At 44.1% G+C, this 15,991-nt stretch overlaps 1 protein-coding gene across 1 annotated transcript in view; it reads right to left on the bottom strand.

Moving 5' to 3' along the window:
• Nucleotides 1-15,991, bottom strand: part of ATP10A (ATPase phospholipid transporting 10A (putative)) — a 150,977-nt gene that overhangs the window by 72,581 nt on the left and 62,405 nt on the right. The window contains exon 3 of the mRNA XM_058666521.1: nt 6,581-6,785. Coding sequence (XP_058522504.1) covers nt 6,581-6,785 — 205 coding nt within the window. The remainder of the gene's footprint in view (nt 1-6,580; nt 6,786-15,991) is intronic.

The raw sequence follows: 15,991 nt of genomic DNA, 5'->3' as shown, positions 1-15,991 counted from the left end.
AAGACCCTGAAGTTTCTTGGCCTTTGGTATCAGGGGTGGGGAATACATAGGCATTCAGACATAGACAGGTTAACAGAGTTTTTTTTTTTTTTTTCTCAGCCTAATTTCATGTAGACCCAGTAAGTCCCTGCCCCATCACAGAGGACTGTTCATCAGCAATTATGAGAAAGCCTTAAAATAATTTCAACATCAAATCCAATTTAGGCGGTAGGAAATACGGCTCTGCTGGCACCCCGAGTAGAGCAGAAAATGTTGAAAGATTTATTCTCTTACTTATTTAAAAGGCAGAATTAGGAGGGAAGGAGAGAGGAGAAATGAGGGAGAGAAAGAGAGAGAATAAATCTTCCATCCATTTTCACTCCCTAAAGGGAAGGTTATTTTTCTAAGTTGCTGCTTTCCTTAGAAGGTTGGTTCCCTCTCAGGTCTGGCTGACTTTACTATCACTACACAAATGTGAATGTGCCCGTGTATCCCCTTCCATTTCTCTCACTGCTGGGAAAATGAAATTCTACAGCGCACAGTTACCGAACTGAGAACCAAATCACAACCTTCCATCTGAGCTGCACGTGCCCACCGACAGCACTGGAGGACTTCCCCAGGAACTCGGGGTAAATGAGGAAACAGACTCCTACAAACTCAGACGCAGAGTTAGGATAACAAAGAATTCAAAAGGCTGCAGAGACCAGGGAGTGGTGGGCAGTCTCCTGTTGTATTCTGTGGACACAGAGAAGTTTCCTCTTGGTGGACATTCTGCTTGCAAAACAAGACCAAGGGAAATGACAGCAGGCCCAGGCCCTTCATCAAGGGCAAAGAGTGTTCCAGAGGCCAACACACAGAGGTTAGAACTGCCTGATGCCTGCAGTGCTGTTAACAATGACCCTGAAGACTCCAGGTCCCCCAGAACACTCTCATGCAGGTCAACCTAGTTCTAGAACACTATAGTCTTAGCCCAGGAAAAAAAAAATATTTATCTTCTGACCAACAGATAAGCTAACAAAGTGCTGTCTATTCTATTTCTGCTTTGGGACATATACACACTTGCATACACATGTTCACACATATGTTCTCACATAGACACATCCATGAATATACAGAATCTCACACTGGGAGCAGGTATGTGGCTGAGTGGTTAAGCCAGCTGTTTGCATCCCCTATAGGAGAGCCTGGGCTCACGTAGCAGTTTTGCTTCTGATTCTAGTTTCCTGCTAGTACAGTCCCTTGGAAGCTGCCAGTGGTGGCTCAAGTACCTGGGTATCTGCCACCCATGGGTGAGATCTGAATTGAGTTCTGGCTGCTAGCTTCATCCTAGTCCAGACTCAGGCATTGTGCGTGTATAGAGAACAAATCAGTGGATAAAAGCTCTTTCTGCTTCTCAGATAAAGAAGAAAGATGAACAGAACAAAATAATTTTCCCATTTCAGCTTCATTTAATGAAGATGAAATTTGGTTAAGTTCTCCTGCTTCTTTTTTTTTTTAAAGAAAATACAGTTAAAGAGAATAACAATGTATCCCATTGCATATTAACAAATTGAATAAAAATCTTTTATTGCTTTAGTTTTCTTTGTTCCCCCAGAATAAAAAATAGCCACTTCTAGCCATACCAAAAGAGTGAGATTAAATGTATACAATGAAATCTAAAGTATAGATACAATAAAATTTCTTTGGAAAGGATGTCAGTTTAGTTTAATTTTATCAACTTTGTGGCATTCTTTCTCCTTGAGATCAGAGTGCTTTATTCTGTGTGACGAATGGGCAGACCACAGACTCAGAACAGGATCAATGGCAAGGCCACCAGAATTAGAACCAAACAAACCTTAACACAATCTAACTTCCATTTCCCATGAGGTAAACACGATGGATGTTATAAAACCAGGGACACATCCAAAAACCATAGCACACACACAACTGAATTTCTCTGAATAGCCGCACTTGGCTGGAAACAAAATTTTTAATCTAAACAAAGTTGTGATTTTGCTAAAATATTTTTATGTCTTTTCTGTTCTCTATTTAACATCCGTACAGAGAATTTTGACTGCTAAATTCTGAGAATGAAAACGTCCCAGAGCAGAAAGGTCTACTGTAAAGGCCTACGATTGACCAGTCCAATTAACGGATCCTGAACCAAGTGCTTTTGTTTTATACACAGATGATAGATTATATTGCTTTTGGTTCTTTTTTAATGCAGAGAATACAACTAAATTCAATTACTAACAACCTGGAAAGTTCAATGCAAAAGAAACTTTGGTACAAGAACCACTTCGCAAATTGTACTTCCCCATGTCTAATTTCCCTGTTGGTAGAAATAATTTTGGGAGAATGTGTAAGTAGAACTAAAAAAAAAGTCTCCTGCATATTTAAAATCTTAAAAGTTAGTTTTCTAAGCCCCTTGAGTTCTGAGAAGTAATTCCGGGCAGGGCTGACTCTTGGTTAGTCACAGCAAGAATGCACCCGGCACCCAAGACCACTGTTAGGGATTTGGTGACAAAGTGGAGGTAAAACCACGTCGTTGAGAATCAGAGTGGGGCTGGATATTAAGTATGCATGATCAATGCTCCCACTGGAAGTCCTAAAGCATGGATAATACTGAGACCTGTACATCATGGGTTTCTCCCTGTACCTAGGAAGTGCCTGGTTTATAAGTGAGTACAGGACTGAGACACATAACAGTAAAACTAAGGCCCACATAAATGTACTGCAGTGAAAGCTAGATACATGTGAGCCCTCCTGCTCTCCTGTCGTCCATGGGAACACTGTCCAGTGCCGTGCCTGCCACTCATCAGTGAAAGTGAGACCATGGAGAAGGAAGGCAACTTTGAGAGTAGTGCTCCTTAACCTTTGCCTGCTCCATAGGTTTCCATAAATGTCTCCTCATCTCTCCTATCTGGAACACACACCAATATGCATGTACATCATGTCCAGACATGGAAACACACACACACACACACACACACACACACACACGCACACACACGCACACACAGACCTGGGAAGAGTGGGAAGAGTTAGGGACAGCTTTTCCTGTAGGCTTAGCAATTAGACAGAGCTACACATATGCAACACATCCACGTGAAAGACAGACTACTGGAACATAAATCCTCAGGAAATGCATCAACACAGAAGTCACCTGGACTGCTCTTCCCCGTGAGCTGGCCTGGCCTCTGGGTCTCTTCCCTCCAGCTCTTCCTGCTCCACTCACAACTGAAATTTCAGTGTTCACCTGGCATTCCATGTCCTTAGTTCTGATTTATCATTACTCTTCCTACCCTCACTTACTTATTTGCACTCATCATATATGCAGTCATGGGAGGAAAGATGCTTTCTAATATTTGATCAGTACACTACTTGAAGCACAATAAACACCCAGTTACTATCTATGAATATTTAAAAATTACAAAAATGAGTCTCTGAAAGACAAATTTTTATAGGGGTCTAAAAATCCTTACTTCTGCAGAAATAACTGCAAGTATAAACAGAGGCAAACTGTCACTTCTGGCTGTGCTGTGACACAGTGCCAGTGCCAGCCCAGAATAGGAAGACCTGAATACGGGAAAGCCTCTTTGCCAACTGAACAGGTGACAAAGCCCTCTTGCTACCAACTCCACCCTGAGGGGCTCTCCCGGCTCTGATAGTTCTAATTTTGTCTATAAAATGATGTGAGGGAAAGGCTCAGCGGTTAAGAGAACTATGGGTTGAATAAAAAACATGCGGTATGTATGCATGATAAACTATTAGTCATAAAAATAATAAAATTATGCTTAGTGAAGCAAGCCAAACTCAAAACACAAATATCACATTTTGCTTTATTTGTAGCAGTTAATATACAGAGAGTATGAAAAAAATATGATCTCTGTTATCCTACATATTTTGTTTCTTCTTTTGGTAACTTATTTTCTTGATTGTCATGCATTTTACAAAGCATTCTAAAATTACTTTTTTAAAAATGATATTAATTGAGACATTCATTTTCCATATGAAAGCATTTGGGAACCCCAGCAACCTGCCCCTGCAGAGTCTGGGATACAGAAAGTAATGGTTGAAGTGACTGGGTGGGGCCATCCACATGGAAAATCTAGATTAAGTTTCTCACTCCTAACTGTGGTCCAGCCCAGGCCTGGCCATTGCAGGCAACTGGGAGAGTAACTCAGCAGATTAGCAGATGGCAGATTCTCCTACCATCTTTATCTATCTCTGCTTATAAAAATAAGCTCCTGGCTCCTCATCTTGGCTTCAGATCGGTTCTAGCACAAGGGTAGGTACATTAAGTCCAGCAGAGCAACTGCTCAGTAGCTTTTTCAAGACCCTGAGCAGGGAGAGCCTATCTGTCTCAGACCCAGGAGTACGGCTGTCCCTGTCCCTTGTGCCAGCTCTTTTTTTCTTCAGAGTACCTGCACTTCTCACCATCCAATCTCCCAAGCAGAGCTCTTTATGTCAAGCTTGCCCTAACTGAATCACACATGTTCTGTGCTATCACACCTTGGTGGATACTCCTAGTTCCTGCACCAACACCAAGGTAATTTTTGATTTGAGTGTTTCTGGGAACCACCACTTCTGGCTGCTCATGCATGAGCTGAAAAATTACTGCATTGTCCTTGACACAAATAAACATATAAGAGCATTGTCACTTCCTCCCCTGTCTGAGACTAGCTAACCTTGTATCATGAAGAACACGCTTAAATACAGAGTACATACGTGTTCCTGGCATTGTCATACTGCAATTAGAATCTTGATTTTTCAACTCTTGGTCAACAAAAAGGAGACGTACTGCCTTTCTTTTCTTGGGAGTAGTTCAGAAGTTGAAAAAGATGAACAGTGAGGATATAAAACCAGGAAATTAACTCTTGATAACTGACCACTTGTGGTTTTGCACTTCCCAAACATCCCAGGCATGGACAGGCTGTTCTGCAGTCCTTAGGGTTTTCTGTATTTTCTACCCTGGGGTTCCACTAGCTAGTCATACACACATGTTGACTCTCAGGGCCATCATTCTCTGTACACACAGGCACTCCCCCAGGAGAATGACACTGTACCCCTGCAGCCCATGCTCTTCCCTAACTCCCGACTGAGATCATGAGAACTGGTAATACGACGCTGCCCCATTACAAATTTCAGTGTTAGTTTTTTGGCCCTAGCTGCTTTGGGTCCTTGAGATGGGGTAGACCTAAAGGTGATGCCTGGGAGCGTGGCTGAATTGTTCCCAAAAGTTACTTAAGGCAATGGATGCACACACAAACGTGGGTGAAGAAGCATGTGGAGCTCATATTCATAACTAATTTTCTTGATCTGGGATCATGTCATTCCACCAAAAAATACAGGTATACTAATATCAATGTTTATGTATGGTTTGCATTCCTGAAAGAGATTTAAAACAGCTTCTCCAAATACACTTAACACAAAAGTCGGGGCAAAAATAAAATAAATGAGGAAGTTAGGATGGATAATATGAGGAGTTGGAATGGTAAGTTAGAGCCTTGTCACATGGTGACAGAGTTGTAGCAAGGGGAATGAAGCTCCCACCAATCAAGGCAGGCAGGGCATCCCACTCGGTCCAGGACCTGTTCTAGCCTTCTGCAAGGGTGCTCAGACAACTGCATGGCCGCCTGGACATGTCATGGGCCAAGGCAGGGATGACAGTCCCAGACAGTGCTAACCAAGCTGCAAATCAAAGCTAAGTGCTGCACAGAGCTGATGGATCCCAAGGCCTTACACAACTTTCTCCTGGAGGAGATCCAGCTGTGTGGGGGTGGGCACTGATCTTCCCCACTCAACACACAAAGAGAATTCTCCATGGTGTTCTCCCTGTAATTGCAAGAACCAAGCCCTTAAACCTCTTCTTCAAGCATGTATCAATACCGGGTAATAGCCAAACCCTCAAGGCATGATTCAGATAGACAACCTAAGGGATGGCAAACAAATCCATCTCTCTCTAGCAGCTGGGTGGCCTGACTAGTCAGGCCACTGATTTTATCTGTCACTAGCACAGTGTGCCCTCTGAGGTTCTAGAGGGGGCAGCCATTTCTCACCTCTGCACAGACTGAAGGTAAAGAGCCCTGGCAGAGTTTATATCTTCTGGCGACAAGCCTTACATGGGAGTGCAGTGGTCAGTTCTGACTTCCTTTCCTACTCTTCACCCCTGGCCTTGTTGTTGTAGCTGGAGAGTATCTAAGACATAACACAGTTACTGAAGACCTAATGCTGAACCCAGAAATTCCCTTGAAGAGAAAACCTTCCTGAACTGCATGCTGGGAGCAGGCAGGCATTATTTCTGCTACACTGCCATTCAGTGAACTAGCACAGTAGCTCATAATGTCCTAACTTTCCAGTTGCTCCAAACACTTTGCTGAAAAATTCAGCATAGATGGTGGAAATCAAAGTCAGAAACAGTGAGTGTTGCTCATCACAATCCAGGCTGATCATGCCCTTGGGTAGACTAGGGCTTTTCTTAGACCCTTAGATCTCTCTACTAGAGAAAGTAGCCTGTCCTGACCCAGGGGTACATGCAAGGGCCCTGATGTTCAAGGAGCCTGGGATATCGTCCATGATCTGAAATGCTTCTGATACCTTGCCAAGCCGGGTCACTTACGAGTTCTGAGAAGCCACGAACCACCTGCCGCCGCTTCAGGTTGGTCTCTCCATCCAGGTTGGCAGTCTCAATGTGGCACAGCCCATCCGGGTCACTGGAGGAGAGTAACAGAATGTCTGCAGGGATGATCTCATTGCAACGAAGCTGCACAAAGTCTCCCACACGGAGTTCTTTCCAAAATCGGTTCACGTACTTCTTTTCTTCCCTGGTAAAGAAGAGCTTGGTTAACAAAACTGGCAAAAGCTTGATCATGGGCTGGCATTTGGGGGCTAGCAGATACAAGTTAGCAAGTACATGGAGCTCCTTTAGTAATTGTTTCTACTCTTCTTGAAAGTTGCCATGATCAAAAACTTGTATTAAGGGTAGGCGCAATGGCTCAATTGCCTAATCTCTACCTGCAAGCACAGCATCCCATTTGGGTACCCGTGCATGTGCTGGCTGCTCCAGTTCCCATCTAGCTCTCTGAGGATGGCCTGGGAAAGCAGTGGAGTATGGCTCAAAGCCTTGGAACCCTGCACCGATATAGGAGACCTGGAAGAAGCTTCTGGTTCCTGGCTCCAGATCAGCTCAGCTGTGACCCTTGCAGCCATTTGGGGAGTGAACCAGGAGATAAACGAACTTTCTCTCTGTGTCTTCTCCTCTCTGTAAATCTGTTTTTTTCAATTAAAAAATCTTTTTAAAAAGTTGCATTAAAAAGTCCATGAAGGTCCCATATAGCTTGATTGTTTCATGAATGTGCAGGACAGGCAAATCTATAGACAGAAAAATAAATTTAGAGCTAGGAAGCGAGGATATGGGTTTTAATCTAGGGTGATGAAAAATTTTGAAAGTAGACAGCGTTGAGGGCTGCACAGCGTTGTGGGTGCACTAGATACCATTGAATTGTTCATCCAGAAATAGGTACAATGACCACTCCTAAGTATTTAACACAAAGAGCTGAGCATCAAAACTCAGACAGGCACTTGTAAACCAGTGTTCCTGTTAGCATTAACCAAAACAGCTTCAACGTGAAAGGCACCCAAGTGTCACCAACAGAGGAATGGAAAAACAAAACGCAGCATGTGTGTTAATACCTTGCAGCATTGATATTCAGTCATACAAAGGAATTCTGTGATATATATATGGACCCTGGAGACATTGTGCCAAATGAAATAGGCTGTTCACAGAAGCACTGATATTGTATGATTCCACTTACATGAGGTACCTTGAATAGGTAAATAATTCATAGAGACAGAAGGTAGGTTAGAGGTTACTGGGAGGCAGGGGAGGGAGAATAGGGAGTTATGATTTGATGCATATGGAGTTACTATCTCAGATGATGGAAGGGTTCCAGAAATATAAGGTGGAGACAATTATAAGATCGAGTGGTGCCACTGAACCGTATGCTTAACAATGGTTAAAATGGCAAACTTATGTTACATCAATTTTATCAGAGGAAAACAACACCATTAAGACACTTATAAAAATAAGTTAAATCAGTATTGTGTTTAGCATTATGACTTTATGTATGTTAACTCCTGAGCACAGAGTTTCCAAATGCTTGTGTTTCATAGTTACTAGTAGATTTTCTCCTAGTTTCCTAGAAGATGCACATTTGTGTATATATATACTTATGTATCTGTCCATCTGTCTGCCTATCTGTCTACACATATGACATTAACTTCATCCTCCAAAACCCATATCTGTAATCAGTCATTCCCCTATGGGAAACTACTTAAATTCCAACAAGTTAGCAAGTGACTTGGCAGTGAGGAACCCAGGCCTGTGGTTCGTGATTGCTGCTCTGCCTTTGAGCAACTCAACTTACTGTCCTCTTTTGTACAACAGAGCAGACAGCAGACTCCTCCATCCTCAGCGCATGCAAGATGGAGCAGACAACACAGACTAGGTGCTGAGCAGCACCACCAGCTTTCCACGCCCACTGGGTATCACCACATATATTTAGATTAAAGCAGTATTTATGGATTTCTCCAGATTTTTTTAAACCCTAGAAAATATGACACTTCATCTTATAAACTACATTTTTAAGAGACACTGAAGGCAGTTTTTGACCATCTTTAAATTAATGGAGTAACATGATTTATCTTAACACGACATGTATGCGAAAATCACATTGAGAAATCCTCTGATACTGTTGAGGACAAAAGCAGTAAAACACACTTCCCATTAACCATCTCCCCCGCGTCCCCATAAAATTCCACTCCTATCCTAAGTTCCTAGACAGTCAGAAAGCAGTCAGCAAGTTGGGTCTTGAACAAATAAGATGAACTCCTGAGATTTGATTGGGAATCCCAAAGGGTTTAGTGAGCTAGGAAGCCACTCAGCAATGTTTCTACCTCTATTTTATTCCAGAATGCGAATCTCAGGGAACCTCTGACAAGTGGAGGGGCTATTGGCCACCGCTGCTCCAGAAATAGCTCTAGCCCCTTTATGCCTTTATTTTCTTATACTCATGTAGCTCTAAATCCACAACCAATACAGACACAGCATAGATCTGAACACTGCAGGGAGAAAAAAGATAGTTCAAATATTCAGTTCTACATATTCAAAACTAATGCATGCGAGCTACAACCCTGGAGTCTGTAGGACCAAGACCTTGAATGTAGTTACAAAGGCAATGGTTTGAGCCAATCGAACACTCCCTAAAACATGTTTCAAAACTACTTCACGACCTGGGTTCAGCCCTCCTGCCTGTCAGCCAATGGATCCACAATGGTTATAACATGGAAATTCCAGGCCTACTGGTCAGCGCAAAAGCTTGGCCCATCGGATTCCAAGCATATGGTCAGCTGACTCTGAGATACTCAAGTGTTAGTGAGTGACAGGTGCTTGGTACAGAGGGTAGGATGTCATTGTCCTGAATGAGAGTGCCTGGGACTGGGTCCTGACTCTTCTCTCAATTCCAGCTTTCTGCTAACATTCACCATGAGAGGTAGCAGTGACAGTGCAAGCACCAGTAGCATGGGGCAACCACAGGGGAGATACAGCTTGAGTTCCCAGTTTCTGTTTCCAATCCTGGCTGTTAAGTACATTTGGGGAATGAGCCAGATCTCTCTGTCTCTGACAAATTCTCTCTGCCTTTGAAATAAATGAATAGAGAAGTGGTGTTGACTACCTGCTTCCTTGCTTGCTGCCAAATGGGCTGAGTGTTTGCTAGTATACAAGCAGACAGCCTTGATGTCTGACAGATTAAAAAATTCTAACCACATTCCTATTTCCTTTTCCAAAAAGCAGACCTTGACTTTGTAAGATTAGCATTTTTAGCCTTTTTTTCCTTCTCATGGCCATTTATTGGGTTCCAAGAGAAAGTACAAAGCCCTTTGAAAGGACCTGCCTTTCTGGAGAAAGTTTCCAAAGATAAGTCCCTGGGGCCCCACAGGGAAGGGCTGAGTTTGCCCAGCAATCAGTGAAGCAGCTGGATTGCCTTGGGGCTCCCAGGAAACAGGTGCTCCCAGACTTTTCCCCCTCCCCAGGACAGCCAGGAAGGGGAGGGGAAGGAGAAACACAGCTCCTGGGCCCTGGGGCACTAGGTTGTTTACCCTAACCACATTCCTTTTATAAATCTCATCCCAAACAAGGCTGGCTTCCATCTGCTTTGTGATCACAAAGCATTAGCCCCACCTGGACATGTGTTTAGAGCAGTAAGTGCAAAGCAGAATTCCCCCAAAGCCTACACAAGGGGTCAAGCAAAAGGGCCCAAGTCACAGAGGCCATGGAAAGTGACATGGGTAGAGATTAGAGTCGCTCTAGGAGGCCCTGGCTCCTGTGAAGAAACGCTGAAGAAATTTTGTAAGCGGTGAGAATTCCTGCTGAATTGGACCCCAGGGAGCCCAGACCTGGGCATCACCTATGGAAGAGAAGCATGATGGATCCTCTTCACTACAACTAAATCCAAAGGAAGATAATTCTTCATCAAGACTCAGGATCTTTCGGCCTGGTATACACTAACTCTAGTATATCCTGGTGTACTATGTTTCTGCTATTACTTTTTATTCTTTCAATAATCCATTTATGTATCTTTCTATTGGAGGGTATAATATTTATTTGTTATGCTAGATTTTCTAAATCGTATAGCCACCCTGGAATCCACATGCTGAAGTCCTACCTCTTAGAGCTTGAGACATGACTGTCTTTGGAGAGAAGGTCTCTACAGTTAATTAGGTTAATGGGGCCAGAGGGGTGGACTCTAATCCGATATGACTGGTGTCCTTGCAAGAAGAGGAAGACACACCAGAGTTGTTCTTACACACACAGGATGGGCCACGAGAGCACCCAATATAGAGGTGGCCAAGGAGAGAGGCTTGGAAGGAGAAAATCCTACTAATGCCTTGACTGCAAATTTCCAGCATCCAAGTCGCTGCACGGTAGGTGGTGTTCCAGTGGACAACTGGAAAAGTCCCCAGGGCTTCCCTGTAAATGCCTTCAGTCTAAGCCTACCCATCTCTGGGAGCCACAGTTCTCATTGGATGCATATGTTGCATTTTCTGGCATAACAAAACCTAAAACAATCTCCGTCATCAATACTACAAGTGCATTTATAGCAACTCTAGAAATTGCATCTAGTTACTTTGATATTCATGATATTCCTCATGATATTCCTTCCAAGAACAGGGGTTAACCCTGTGGCAGTGAGGTGATGAAACAGTCCAAACCTCCCACTTCTGGCTAGCAGGCCCAGGTGAAGCACCCTGAGTGAGGTGGGCCTGCTGGTTCTTACAACAGACCCACTCTTGAGATAATGTACGAATCCATGAATGAATGAAACCTTTCATGAGCACACAGTCCTAATCACCTCTTAAGACCTCACAGTGTGGATTAAGCTGCAATGCGAGCTCTGAGGGGTCATGAAAACCACAGCCCAGACTTTCCTGCACCAAGAACTGAGTTCTTCAAGGGCTCCAAGAGCTTAGAAGACCTCGAGCCTCCAGCCCTGGCCACAGCCTTGACTTCAGTTAGGTGAGTCCCTGAGCAGAGGACCCAGCTAGCCTATTCTCAGACTCCTGACTCACAGAAACCATGGGAGAGGACCTGTGGTGGAATGTCTTCCTGCTGTGCTTGCAGTGAGCCATCACCCAGCAACAGCAGAGGTGGCGGAACGTGTTCCTGCTGCGCTTGCAGTGAGCCATCACCCAGCAACAGCAGAGCAGGACACATTATTTCCGCTTCCTGCGTGCCTGCACCAGATTCTCCCACTAGCAGCTGTGTTTTCTTGACTATCCCAGCAAATGAGAAACGACCTTGGCCCTGAGTTTTACAACATCCACATCTGAGAAGAGACTCCTCCACAAGAAAAGACTGCATAGCATGCATACTTAGCATCCAAATGGGTTTCTCCCCACAAAGTTACATTCAGAGGGCTTCAATGCAACAACAACAAAAAATGAAAACTCTGAAAATGTATCATCTCTGGCCACCAGCTGTTTTGTAGATGCATGTAGGGCACACGGTGACTCCCAAGACATGACAACTAGCTCTTCCCAACAACAAACAAGTCCCTGCTCCATGCATCTGTGAGTGTTGATCCAAAAATTCACAGGGCATTAGTGGAAAAGTTACAGTATTTCTGAACCCCCTTCCCCCCAAAAAAACAAACACAATGAAAGATACAGTAAAGAAACAGCTTATGTTTGAAAGAGCTAAAGACCCTGGCATGGTATTTCCTAGAAACACCAAATGGCCACCTTCCCTCCAAACTTGCAGTGGCCAGTCCATCCCTGTCTCCCAGCAGCGTCTTTGACAGTCACTTCACCGTTCAGTCTCTGTGTGCTCAGGGGCCACGCCCAGGTCATTGACTAGATACTTTCAAAGTCTGTTCATGGGGTATGGGTGAAGCTTCTGAGACTAGTGATCTTCTTTTCTAGGGAAATTTGCTTACATTTTATAATCAGCCGCACTGAGCCTTCCAGTTTTTATCTGAACCTTGCTTGTACAAAACAGCACAATGCAAGAGCAAAAGTATACGGAAATTTTATAATTACAATGACCAGAGGTGTTAAAGGACAGCAAGAAGAGAGAACAAATTAGAGTGTCTTAAATTCACCATTTTAGGGCATGTGTTTCTACTGAATTCGACTGTTTCTTAGTACTAGTTTTGTGCCCAAGGTTATTAAGCAAATAATTTCCCAAGGGGTGATGGCTGACCTATGGAATTTGAAGGAATTGCCTTAAGCAACTGAATAGCAGGTTTTTGGCTGGGAAACTGCTCTGACTCTTTTATAGTTTTTCATTACCATGGGAGTTAAGGACTACTGCTCAGAAATGTGTTGTTAGTACTTTATGTCTCCAAACATACCCCAAAATCCACACTGTTCAAGTAGACGACCACTTCCAGTGACATATAAAATTGATTTCCTACAACCAAACTTTCATGAACTTGAAGAAAGGAAGAAAAAATCTTCAAGAAATGAGAGAATTGCAACTTTCAACTTTTACTCATTGTTTTTGAGTAGATTTACATTTGTGTTACTTAGCTGCAATCTCTCCTGACAAGGTAACAAAACGTGTCTTAAGGTGGAGGCATCTTTCAGCTTCACCCACCAACAGCTAACACTCCTGCTGATCCATTCCCACTTCGCATATGGAAACAGTCATGGCAACCATTTGGACAATCTTACCAAGACTGTCCATCCAGCTTGTGTTCATTTCACATGCAAAAGTCTTTCTGGGCTCGATGGAAAGATTCCGGAGGAGGAAACTTCCTGGTTTCTTACTCCACCCACAGCAAGCGGATCCCTTGATAATGCGGTGACATGACCACTTAAGTGTAGCGACACTGCTGTCAACACAGAGCAGCAGTGAGCATCTGCAGTGTCATCTCCCACACTTCCGACAATGTCTGAGTTACCACAGGAGCACCGAAGCATCCGCCATGCCTCCCAGCCACCCTCAGCCAGAGAAGCTTAGGAGATGAATGAGAAGCTTTCAGTGTTTTCACCACATACGAGCATTTGGTTCTCTCACCCTTAGACTAACAGCCTTACATGGCCTCGCACTGTTGCATACTTTGGCATGTTCCTAAAACACCAGAGTTAATGGAACTGCAGTCGATCCTAACAGCCACTCCTGGGGCCACTTCCCATCAGGCATAATGCAACACACACACACACACACACACACACACACACACACACACACACTCAGCTTTAGGGGCAGGGATAGAATGGGGCTCACAGGAAGGGCCCAGCTCACTGCCACTCCATCCCTTGTTTTCTCTCCCCTTTTGTTCATCCCTCCTCCAAGAACAACCAATCTTTATGTTAGGTTAAGATGGACAGACAAGAATGGGGAAAAGACTGGAGATGAAGGTCTTTTAAGGTTGAGCATTAAAATTTATTGAGAACAATTAACAAGCTGAGATGATAAACCATTGTTTGGATTAGGCTACCTAGAAAAGGAGGCCTGTGAACTTGAGGATGAGAAGAATTTTAGCCTAATCCAAATCCTACCCTACCTCAAAGGACTACCTAAACTGAATAATGGAATTGATTTGTAATAGGACTGTGAGGATGTGTCCAAATAGATGATAAAACCAAATCAAAGGCAATCATATGGTCGTGAGACTCTGAAACCAAGGGAAAGCCTGGTAGGGAAGTTGGACTACATCATGTTCATGAACAGACAGCATGGAAGGTCCATGCCAATGCTGGAATGCAAGACCCCAACAACCTCAACCAGGAACACAGTCCAGTTTGTGAAGGGCCAGAGAATACAACCATGAGAGACCCTGATTTCCACAAGCCAGTGGAACCATGCAGGGTAGACTGGTAGATGTCCATAGCTTTGAAAGCAAAGGCAACCAGAGGTACAGATCCAGGGCTCCTCAGCACAGAGGTGATTGGAGCCATAGTCACTGAGAGCAGCAGGACAGAGTTAGGGCAGGAGAGGTGGAGCTGGGGCTGACAGTGCATGAGGAAGCCAATCAGCAGAAGCACAAGGGAAGCAGGGCAGGGAAGGCTCACCCCAAGGGTGAGGGACAGACCAGCAGGGAGGCTGGCACACAGCCCCAGGTGGGTGAATGCTGGTCCCAAAAGAGGGAGGTGAGTGCGGGCTCTGCTGTGCCCAGCCATTTCTCCAGGGCTTCCTGCCTTCCACCCTGACACATCGGAGTGGACACCCCTGGAGTCATGGAATATGCATGCTGGCATAACCATTTCCAAAAGTTGTAACATGAATATGGAAGGTTGCCCTTCCAGACATCCCGGAATTCATCTCCCTGGAGACTTGTCTCCCACACATGTGCATTTTACATCCAGGTCACATCAGACTGTGGAGCCTTTGGGAAGCCAGAGCTGTCCAGAAGTCAATGCAAGGGGGTGACTCGAGGCCCCTGGAGCCAAGTCTTTTTATTGCCAAGGTCAGCAGGAGCTCTAGCTGCTAAATTCCTCTCAGTGTGGAGACATCATCATCACCTTACTAAGAATAGTTTACTGGAGGCGGGAGGGAGAGGGAGGAAGGCTGGGTAATGAGAACCAAACCAGAGTGAGATGTGGAGACTCCAAATCACAATAGCCCATTGTGTATTTTAAGAACAAACAGAAGTGCTCAAAGGCTCCAAAAACAAAGCAAGGTTGGGGAGCAGAGATACACCTTACTCTGCATTACAGCATGCAACGGATACATGAATCAGATCACACATTTGGTTTTCTCACCCTTAGACTATCTCACAACTTTATATGGTCATACCTATTGCACATTTTGTCATGCTCCTAAAACAAAATACGTACTATTCACCATGTACATGTATAATGAACATGAATAAAAAGAAAAGAAGTGCTTTTCAAAACAGAAAAGAAAATAAAGGCAGCTTCACTTGAGGCTGATCATTCACGAACTGGGTATTACTCAGACCAATTCACTATACTCATCTGCCTTTTCTCAACACAACACTCCCATCCACATACATACTAACTAACACACAGATCTGAATGCCTCTAGGATCCACAACGCCTGAGGGATAGTTCAGTTTTGAAGGCACATCTCATGTTAGCCTATAGGAGAATCATCTCATGACAACTTTGTGAACGGCTAAGTAAAAAAAAAAATCTCTTCTTCCCACCCTCTTTTAAATTATGTGGCTAGAGACCAACGTGATGGTCTGCAAATAAAATATCCACTGTGCTTTGAATAGGATAGGAAAGCAGAGAGTTCCAGACTTCTGCCCATGGTTGACAGACACAGAATAAATTTCAACCCAGCTGCCAAAACCCCCTGCCTATTTGCAAACAACCAGATGTGTCAAGGTCAGAAGTCAGCACACTGCAGTTTTTGCTACAAACTGGGACATGCATTCCACATGCATTTTAGCAGCTTAAGGGAGGAGCTACATCATTTACTGAGACCACCTGTGGCCAGAACCCGCTAGGCTGTGGCTACAGCAAAACACTGACTTACTCTGGCCTCTCACCTTCGGGA

The sequence above is a fragment of the Ochotona princeps genome, chromosome 6 (genome assembly GCF_030435755.1).
Source record: "Ochotona princeps isolate mOchPri1 chromosome 6, mOchPri1.hap1, whole genome shotgun sequence".
Lineage (NCBI taxonomy): Eukaryota > Metazoa > Chordata > Mammalia > Lagomorpha > Ochotonidae > Ochotona > Ochotona princeps.
The sequence above is the reverse complement of the archived record's forward strand: the minus strand, read 5'-3'. Positions and strand labels throughout refer to the sequence as shown.